The 11,051-nt window shown below is 42.6% G+C and overlaps 1 protein-coding gene across 1 annotated transcript; it reads right to left on the minus strand.

Annotated features, from left to right (window-relative positions):
* Positions 1–214: 214 nt before the first annotated feature.
* LOC119192182 lies at positions 215–10,650 on the minus strand (the record flags this gene model as incomplete). Its single annotated transcript, XM_037446017.1, is given in 12 exon segments — positions 215–2,550; positions 2,878–4,411; positions 4,644–4,789; positions 5,155–5,360; positions 5,495–5,630; positions 5,997–6,129; positions 6,628–6,755; positions 7,252–7,310; positions 7,737–7,934; positions 8,176–8,330; positions 8,693–8,800; positions 10,530–10,650. Coding segments are annotated over 12 exon segments (3,260 nt in total), but the record flags the coding sequence as incomplete, so codon positions are not given.
* Between the last annotated feature and the right edge of the window lie 401 nt (positions 10,651–11,051).

The raw sequence follows: 11,051 nt of genomic DNA on the forward strand, positions 1-11,051 counted from the left end.
AATTCATATTCCGAGTATGAGGGACGATTAGAGACGGTGCGGCGGGCACACGTTTCGTTCTTTCACCAGTGATTCCTCGAAGCTCGCGCGCAGCCTATAGATTTGGAAATGGTATTTGTTTTTAGGAGTATATTTAGTGTAAGAAAGATTAGGGAAATCTAATAATCGGAAATGTTTGCCAAATTAAAGAATATTGTTGAATGAAAATACGCAAAAAATTGAAATACATTTATTTTGTGCATCACTTCATATTCCCACTCTTTCTAATTTCTAATTTACAACACTGGATAGGGTGAATACTTTACGCAGTAATCTAAAAATAAATCTATTTATTTTATCATAAGACATTTAGTTAGGCTTCATTACAAATTGCGATTATGGCTCGAGTCATAGACAGCGAATTTCATTTTGTAACATCCATTCTAATTTACATTTTTGTACACCCCTAACTACAGAATTTACAGCATCCTTTATAACAAATGTAACAAAAATTAAGTTCCTCTGAGTATTTCATCAAATAAATCATTTAGTTTAATCATGTCATTATGAAAAGTCTATTAAAAAATTAAATAACAGAATACTTTGTTAGAGATCTATCTCAGTAGTTTTGACTACTTACTATACTTACTATTAGACACAGGATTATATGCAATATGCAACATACTTCAGCATACAAAATAATTTACATAAAATCCATAACACAAAATATGCCTTATAATTTATAAATGACAATAGACTTTGGGCAAAGGATTGCAATATGCATTTGCATACAATCCAATTTCTAATTATTACAAAATATAAGCATTATTCGAAACTAAAGCTTAGCCAGTATATAAATGTCAAAAAATATTTTATTTTCATGGAGGACAAATATAAGGAGTTGCCACGCCTAATTAAAAAAAAAAAAGATGTCTCCATAATAAAACAATGAAAATAAACATATTCTTAAAGTTAATAATTTCGTCACTGGCCGGACATTTATTATGAATTTAAAATATCTAAATACATTATTATTTTACAATACACCTTTAAAATATTTTCTATATAATTAAAATTTTACATTTACTCGTATGTATAACATAAACATTGAGAGTTGGAGATATTGCCTTTTATTTAGAGAGTGAATGTTTCGAAGAAATAACTAAACATTACTAACCATAGGTTAATAAGAACCAAATTCATGTAAAGATATTTGGTAGAGCAAAAGATTATCCGAAAACAGGATTCAAGTAATGAAATAATCGATATCATCTCATACTTTCCTCATTTCTACCGAATAGTATAGCAATGGCCCACTTCATCTTGCTCCAAATATTTTTGACTTTGGTAGAAATAAAGATAGTTCAATTTGCAACCCTGTCCACCTTGGAGATATGATTTTCATTATTTTTGAAATAAATCAGGCACTTGGTACGCGTTGTACAATAATTGCAAGGTTTTATAAGGTAAATTAAGAATATAATAATATATTTTTTATTAATTGTTTTTCTAGACTGGCAATACAATGTACAGTAAGGAGGTACTTAGGATCTAAATAGATTGGACTACACAAATATTAAGAAATTACCTAGAGAAAAGCTATTTCGGTTAGCATCTCTATATCCAGTCTAAAGAAATAAAATAGCTAATGCTAATAAAACTTTAAAATTGCTGCATAATCTCACAACTGAGCCAAAGTTATTTTTTATAGTATTTCATGCATTATTATTACGAGTAGGGTGCTGAAATATCACGCCAGTAGATATTAAATATTGCTTGAAGCTACTATTGATAACATGAATATATATAGTCGTAAAATTATACAGCCATTATTAAAGATTAGGGTTTAGAAGAGCATTTGAACTAATAAAACTCTGAGAATTCGAAATGAGTACAATGGCAATATGGAAATATTGGGGTTTTCCACCCATTCATGATGATGTACGCAAGTAGAACTACGATAGGTAATAGAGACTGGAAATCGATATCTAAAGACATTTCAAGCGACATATTTTACAGTGAAAAGCACCATAAATTCTGTTATATTCACTATCATTACTCACAACTTTCACTTAACTATTTAAAGCATCAACATAATAAGAATATTGGCACCAAAATGAACCTTTAAACTCCCGCACTTTTGGAAAAAATTCAACCCGATTTTAAAAATACTTAAAAATAGAACGAAAGTTATCTTAATTTAACTAAAATTGTTTATGATTAAGCGTTCGATATTTAAATAAAGGCGGGCTGTTTGGCGGAATGTTGTAATGCCGCCAACACATCGTGTTTGAGTCTAACGTATAATCTCCCTTTTCTCCATGGATTTTGGAGTTGCAATGGCCTAAAGTCATCCCGTAGACATCTCTCCCGGGCTCCGATGACAGCTACTAAGCAGAAATCTTGTAGTTTTTCCGGTCCATATACAGGGCCGGACTTTCCTTTGAGCACGGCGGCCATGTTGAGTTGTTTGACAACTAGGTCGATGACCTCGCGTGCTGATGTTCGGGGAGTGACGTGAAGCTTGAGCGAAGTCCCAACCGCCAGTCCTGTTTCGTACGCAGCAAATACCTGCAGAGATATCCAAATATGAACATTGGTTTTCAGTTACAAAGCTGTGTCAAATAAAACGTACCCATGGGATGTAAAAATTCTTTTTATTCTATTTTTTCTTTTTTTTTCTAAATGAGTTCTCAAATATTTCTTTAAATTTCACAAGACCTAAGTCATGAGCTTGTGGTTATCACGTAGGGTTAAGGGGGGACGAGAAAAAAAGTTCAAAATCGGTTTAGTAGTTTCTGAGATTAGCGCGTTCAAACAAACAAACTCTAGCCTTATAATATATTAGTAAATATAGGTAATAACGTTTTAATTATAGCACACCAATAAAGCGCTTACTTGTAATATCCCGGGCTGGTCAGGCGTCCGCTGTTCCATGGCCGGCTTCATAATGTGCTCGCTCTCTTGCCTCGTCTCCTCAGTCTTTGGAACTTTGTTGTTGTACTCCGCATCTTCTTGCGTTTCCAACAGCGGCTGTCTCTTCACACACAAACTACTCTTCAAATACTCCTGTCCAGTGTCGGTGTAGTCCACGTCGCCTGTCTTTACGCTTGTCATACTCTTCGAGGCTATGACATTGCAAGTCCTGTACTGCTTCGGACGGATTTTTAGTGGAACTGATGTGATTGGACAGCTCTGACTCTCTGAATCGCTGGACAGGCTTTGGGCGGACTCTGACACGTTACTTTTGGACGCTCGGACACTGACCATGCTTCCTGGGTAGTATCCTTTGACTGTCAGTAAAGGACTCGAGGTGGTGGAAGCTGTTGCGTTGATGCTGTGCGGACGGGGCTTGGGTTCCACATTCTCATTTTGGAGCACGAGGGTATCCTCGCTCCTGGACGGCGGGAGACGATTACTGCCAATGCTAGTATGAGATTCCGATGATTTAATATCGAATTGTGAGTTGCTGCTCATGTAATTGTTACTCGACTGCGTGAACTGGGAATCGGCGCTGCCTTTCCTGAATTTGCTACCGTCGGCATTTAGGAATTGCGATGTGCTTAGATTTAGAGTCGAGACGGACGTCTGTCGCGGCGCTAGACTCAACTGCTGCTCCGATTTACTGAACTCTGGATGCAGATTTGCGTGATTACCGTTACCAGCCGGGCCCGGCCACGACCCCCTGCCAGGTGACGTCTTTGTAATCTTACCATCCCGCGACGGTATTTGCAAGAAATCGATTTTCAAATCGGAGTCTTTTTCGTTGCTTTCTGCGTCGGGAACATCCGCACTTTGTGAGGGAGTTTTATCTAAAATGTATTTGAGCAATATACCGGAACTCTGGACAGCTTTGTCTTTATCTCTCGCGAATCCAATCAAGTCCATCAACCACCTTTCCGCTTTCCACACGGTGTTCAGATTGTTTTGCAGGTCTTCTAATTTAGCTAGTCTTTCTTTGGCTGTCTGCAGTTCACTGCACGAAAACGCCTCTCTGTGCGAGTGAGCGGCCAACGCGACGTCTAACTCCAAAACGCAGCTGAGCCTCGAGTATTTGTTCAGGATGTTATTGTGGTAGGTCTGCAGATGGATCATCTCGAAGGCCTGTATGGGCAGGCTGAGTAGGTCGCCCTTTTGCAGGAGTATTTCTTTCTGGCCGGGCACAGAGCACGCTTGTTCTGCCGGCGGGCATATCATGATAAAACTGACGTCATTGTTCAACTCTATGACTTCTAAGTCGTAAATTCGGTGGGTGAGTACGTTCTCTAGCGGTATCTCCATTTCTTTGAAGAGTCGCCGCGCGGCCGTCGCGAGCTGGTCGAGGAACATTTCTTGAGATTCTGAAGGCTTCTCCTGGCCCGCGATTGAGAGGTTCATGTGCTGGGAGTCTTCTGTTTTGCCTGACATGTTTTTTAAGTACTCCCATTCCTCACTGTGGACAAAGTATTTTTTTAAGTTAATGTTGTAAAAATTGATAGTTTTCATGTAAGCTTCCATTTTTTTTCGCAATTCATGTATTTTTCAAATTGAAATACTTACAATTTTTTTGGCTGGTTAGGGTATCGAACCCAGGGCCTTATAGGTGGACGGATAACAGTGCGTTGATACCGACTCGTTGAGAAGCTATAATATAGAAATAGTTGTTAGCTGATGTGTGTACGTACGCAGAGACGTGCGGGTTGTCGCGCACGCGCGCGTGCGGCGGCACGTTGGGCGCGCGCGCGGGCGCTACGAGCCGCACCACCTCCACCGACGACTGCAGCTTCAGGTACCCCACGTACAGCCCGCGGCACAGCTGCACGCGCGACACCTGCACCACACAATGCTTACTATACCCTACAGCTTTAAGCTTAACCTTCAGTATAAAAAAAAATATTTCACAGTCTTTCAGTACCTAACGGCAGAATGTTAAATAGTACTAAGATAAATATAACTGAAATATTATGAATGACGATCAATTCACATTCAAACGTGACTCAACCATGTCCATCACGTTTCGGTTCGTGTAATGAACAGAGAAATTTTTCAAAATTTAAATATTAAGGATTTATATTAACGCACAAAATACTGTATAAGATCGATATATAAGTACTACTTACGTCAATGACTGTATAATAATTATTGTTTAACTGTCCAGTATCCAATGTTAAATTCCTTATTATATATAGTACTCACTTGGTGATAAGCAATCTGCTCGTGCACAGAGGCCATGAGGAGTTCGCCAATAGTGTTGTCCTCACTAAGCACCCGCCGCCGGAGCTTAGTGACGGGCGCCCAGCGAGAGTTCAACGCGGATATCGACTTGGCGGACTTGACGCTGTTGACGCAGGACAGCACTACAGTCCCGTGGGAGTCTCGCAGCGGCTTGTGGTAGAGTTGACCTGGAATTAAAAGTATTTTAATTTTAAGAGTCTTTTATATATCAAAAGTTTTCTAAATTTAAAAACACATGTCGACGTTTGTTTCAGTTTGTTTTCAAAAAATATACTGATACAATATAGACTTTATTGCATACCTAAGTCTTGAATGCCTAAAGCCGATTGCATCTGTGCAGCAGCGGTGAGTAGTTTGAGTCTGAAGTGTATTGACGAGGAGGTGTGTTTCTCCATGTCCGACCGGAGTGCCTTCACGTCGTCCCAAGAACATGACACCTGGATAACAAACATTAAAATCGATTCATTCGTTTTTCAGTTCTATTCGAATGTATGTTAAATTCGAATTCGACGCATACATCCACAATCACTAACTTCAGATTGTCTCTATACGTTTGTGTCCTTACCGAAAAAAAAAAACACTATTTGATTTGAAGTACATATTGTTTACATTTTTTTATATAAAAAAATGACCTAACGTGTATGGTTGATATGTTGAAGTGTCTATTTTAAAGTTTGTTAAAATACTATTATGGCATCTATGCATACCGAATACTGTACGTAATTTTATATACTATTTTTCTTTTCTTTAAAAAATCCTTGCGCAATTATAATAACTATAAACTGAAATAGGGTGTTTAATACCTTCATGAGCCAGTGGAAGTCGGTGTAGATGCAAGTAGGGTAAGTCTCGTCGACTTCGATGACCGGCAAGAACTCTTCGCTCGTCACCAGCACTTTGTCTTCGTGGTATAATATACACGCCAAGTAGACGCCTCTGTAAGGAGAAATATAGTGGTAAGTAAATTATTATTTTATCATTGCCGGAAAATGGGGTATGTAGATAGATAGTAAAAAGCTAGTGGTAGGTCTCTCATAAGTGAGAGTCTGATGGATGAGGGCGGCCCAGAACCGGTCCCTATGACGCTCACTGGTCAGGGGGGGGGGGGGGGGGGAGGCTATGTCTAGCAGTGGATGATTTCTGGCTGAAATGATGATGTGAGATTCCGCCTGGATAGGTACGACCGCAATGTTTATTTATGCTGCCATGCAGCAGGGTGTAGTCACTGTTGCATTCCGGTTTGAAGGACATTGTAGCCAGTGTAACGACATAATGAGACTTAACATCTCATGTCTCAGGATGGCGAATGCAGTGGTATACCAAACAATACTTTGTAATTCAAGGTGTTGGATGGTGTTTCTGTTGTTTACAGGCGGTCGAATCGTCTCGTCGTTCAAAATAATAAAAAAATAAGTAAAACAGTATTTTGCATACCTGCGCAGGTTCTTCTGGAATTTGCTCGCGGCGGTGAAGAGCTGCCGTATGGTGGCGGTCTTCTTGCGCGGGTGTCGGGGCGGCGCGGCGGGACGGCAGCGCGCGCCCGCGGCGGCGGCGGCGAGCGCCTCGAGCGCGGCCGCGCCCCGCCGCCGCGCGCGCGCCGCGAGCGCACACGTCGCGCCAGCCTGCGGGCCACGACACGTTACACACACTACTAACTACAGCGCGCGCCCGCGGCGGCGGCGCGCCTCGAGCGCGGCCGCGCCCCGCCGCCGCGCGCGCCGCGAGCGCACACGTCGCGCCAGCCTGCGGGCCACGACACGTTACACACACTACTAACTACAGCGCGCGCCCGCGGCGGCGGCGGCGAGCGCCTCGAGCGCGGCCGCGCCCCGCCGCCGCGCGCTGCGAAGCGCACACGTCGCGCCAGCCTGCGGGCCACGACACGTTACACACACTACTAACTACAGCGCGCGCCCGCGGCGGCGGCGGCGCCTCGAGCGCGGCCGCGCCCCGCCGCCGCGCGCGCCGCGAGCGCACACGTCGCGCCAGCCTGCGGGCCACGACACGTTACACACACTACTAACTACAGCGCGCGCCCGCGGCGGCGGCGGCGAGCGCCTCGAGCGCGGCCGCGCCCCCGCCGCCGCGCGCGCCGCGAGCGCACACGTCGCGCCAGCCTGCGGGCCACGACACGTTACACACACTACTAACTACAGCGCGCGCCCGCGGCGGCGGCGGCGAGCGCCTCGAGCGCGGCCGCGCCCCCGCCGCCGCACGCGCGCCGCGAGCGCACACGTCGCGCCAGCCTGCGGGCCACGACACGTTACACACACTACTAACTACAGCGCGCGCCCGCGGCGGCGCGAAGCGCCTCGAGCGCGGCCGCGCCCCTGCCGCCGCACGCGCTGCGAGCGCACACGTCGCGCCAGCCTGCGGGCCACGACACGTTACACACACTACTAACTACAGCGCGCGCCCGCGGCGGCGGCGGCGAGCGCCTCGAGCGCGACTGTTGTTTTAAGTTTAGCGCAATTTTAGCATAATTCCTGATGTTTTTAGCGCATAAAATATGTCTTTTACATATTTATGGAAAAGTTACTCACTGCTCGGCACCACGCTCCTCGGCACAGAGACGGTAAAAGGGCCCCAGCCCTTGATGTTCCCAGCCGCGGCCCTGAAGAAGTATCGACGGCCGCGCGTCATGCCCGCAGCTAACACCTTCGTACCGCTACTAGTGCCGGACGCTGCGACCTCACGTGACCCGCACACGTTGGAGAAATCCGCTCTGGAAGACCATTCCACTGGAAAAATGGAGTAATTTTAATACGTCATATAGAATTATATAACATTAAATAAATAAATTATTCAAACATCCTAAGTAAAAATATACTCGTATATTTTTAATAGTCTTATACATTGATTACAGGGTGCGGCAAAATTTTAAATTATACGTCTTGTTTATTTTAAACTTTTTTTTTTATTTAGTAATGGACGCCGTTAGCTGTTAGATGTAGAAGTTAGCAGTATAACATAAATAATAACCTTTATACTTGGTGACAGGCGGCGGATCCTTGTGCGCCGAGCCGCTCCTCGTGTCGCGCAGGCGCACGCTGACGGCGTGCGCGCCGCACACCTCCAGCTCGGGCGGCGCGGACGCCGGCGGGACGCGCAACTGCTGCCAGCCTAGCACCAGCCTCCTGGAGAACATATTTTAGTTAACCTTAACCCTTCATTGCATTATACTTATAATGCAATATACTAGTTAAATGCTCTAGATACATTAATAAGATAGCGTTTATTTAGTTTCAGGCTTCAGCAGACACCAGCTACACATATTTTAGATCATGATGACATTGTATTACTAAAAAAAATCACATACTTATTTTCTTGAAAATAAAAATAAAAAAGTATAAGTATGTTTGGAACAAAATAAATATTAATAAGGAGTAATTTTAATTTTACACGCCTGAATGAATAATGAAGATAAATATGTGGTGTCATTTAGTAACGTAATGCCGAAATGTTTCCGTATACTCAAAGGAAATAGACCGAGTCTTACCTTAACGTCCTCACTCTCCGTTCCCAATGTTGCGCTTGCTTGTCTTTCTCGGAGCCAGTGCCGCCTGCGCAGCCCGTCGTGCCGGCCGCCTGACCACCTGCCGATGACCTGCGAAAAAATATATTTCAATGATTTTTTATAATTGATTCATATTATTATCATTATTTTAGAAATATATTTATCAATAATTAAATATTGAAACAAAAAATATGTGACAATATTCAGTAGTTTCAACTTACAAATACGACATAGATAGAGAACGAGTTTAAGTAAACTTCATATCCTTTTAGATTATGCACAAAGTTTTAACGGAAACTTTACAGGAGTATGTAATATTGTGAACGAGTGACACTTTAAAAATAAAAGAACAAGCACATAATTATATTATACATATTTTTATTATCTTTATTATGCCTAATATAATTAGCGTCTCAGACGATGCACCGGTCCATCGGTAAATCGATTTTGTTACACTCGCTGACACTTTTTGATCATCTTCTACACCAGAGGTTCCCAAACATTTTTTCCCATAGACCACTTTCAAAATATTGGTGGTTCCAGTGGTATTTTTTTTAGTTTGAAGGCGAAAGTGCATTACCAATACCGCCCAGCCCTCGTGGGGGGCGTCTGTATAGTTATGTTGGAGACACCGTACCTTATGAGCCATCAATACTCGAGAACTATCATTATTATCTAGATACATTGATAGGTGAAGTCAAGCCAATATCTTAGTACTTTATTATTAAACCAAATACATTTTCATGGACCCCTGCTTACCAATTGGAAATCCCCATTTTTGGTCACACTAATTATGACCCCCTCAGTCTCGCGTGGACCCCTGGGGATTCAACTAGACCACTTTGAGAACCAATGTTCTACATCGAAAATAATGATCATTACCTCTAACTGTATTAAAATATAAAATGAAAATAGAAGAAGACACTTGACATGAACGATGATTAATTGTCGTTTGGGCCGCGGCCACACGATGCTAGATTGTTTATGGTCTAATTTTATTACGTTGACGGTTTGATTTTGAACGAGTTTCTTGCGCTTCTTTGTAGCGGTAACAGGTTTCGAACCGGTGGAGGATTTTGAAGATCATAAATTAAAAGAACTGCATATGGCGTAGTTTTTTCTCGGGTTTGATCCGGGTGAGGTAATATATTGAGTTTTTCTGCCTAGTATTAGCGTGGAGTGTAGAATTTGTGCCGAACACGGCTATGGTCATGCTCCCTATTAACAATTTACCAAAGCTAGTGAAACGTGAGTGAGATAACAATTCCTCCTATGCGTGAAAAGTGAAAAATGCTAAGTATGGTGCTATATTCCCGAGAGTCGATATTGGGCCGTAAGACCGGTGAAACCAACATAATCGTTCCACTCAACCTGTGGCAGTAGTAGCTTTAATACGTTTTTTCAGTGAAAAAATGTAGGTTTGAGGAGGTTAGGTTAAGAGGGTCACTAACACGTACCTGGTCCCCACCGAGGCAATCCTTGTGCGCTTGGTCTCCACACCGAATGCATGCCCATGCAAGGACATTTGTCGGGGCCCTAGGCACACAGTCTAGTGTATACCTCATGGTTGCCAATTCACATTGAGGCCTATGAAGGCTCTCGAACATTTTCTGACCTTCTTCCCTACTCCCATACTAAGAGGGTTCTTTTTCCTTCACCTACACGTCTTTCCTCAGATATCTCCTCCAGTTTCCTGCAGTAGCTAAACCGGGGAATCCCCAGGACTGTAGTATCTCCAGTATCCCATTCTCAAGTTCCCCCAGTTGACTAGGGTCATCAGTTGTTGACTAGGGTCCGATACAAAAGAAAAAACACGTACCTGGTGCAAGCATCCTCCCTACAACTCCTCTCTGGAGCGCAGCCCACAGCTTCGTGTAGTTTCGCTTCTGCCTCCCGCGCCAGTCTGCGTAAATGAGCGCCCAACGTCTCAGAACTTTTGACTGAAACAATGATAGGTATTTAAAATTGAATGACTTGCTTTAGATGCCGATTTATTTAATGTGAAGATTGTCAGTCGTAAAAAGTCTAAAACCATTGAAATGTCAGTTTGAATAAACTATTTCAAGGAGCCCATATCTGAATATTTAAACCCTCGCTAAGCTCATGATTAAGTTCGTTTTAAAATAAAATTAACTTATTTAAAATATTTCACGGAACATTTGCTTCTAATTAATTTGATTCGATCATTATTACGATATACTTAAAATCGATAATAGAAGTAATATTGAAAAAAAAAAAACATTTTGATAAATTAGACTATAATTGCATACCTAATATAATATATTATAGGTACTATAAAAATTAGTGTTTATTAGCCCCGTTCCGCGACTTAGATACATTC

The sequence above is a fragment of the Manduca sexta genome, unplaced genomic scaffold (assembly GCF_014839805.1).
Source record: "Manduca sexta isolate Smith_Timp_Sample1 unplaced genomic scaffold, JHU_Msex_v1.0 HiC_scaffold_2455, whole genome shotgun sequence".
In the NCBI taxonomy this organism is placed as follows: domain Eukaryota; kingdom Metazoa; phylum Arthropoda; class Insecta; order Lepidoptera; family Sphingidae; genus Manduca; species Manduca sexta.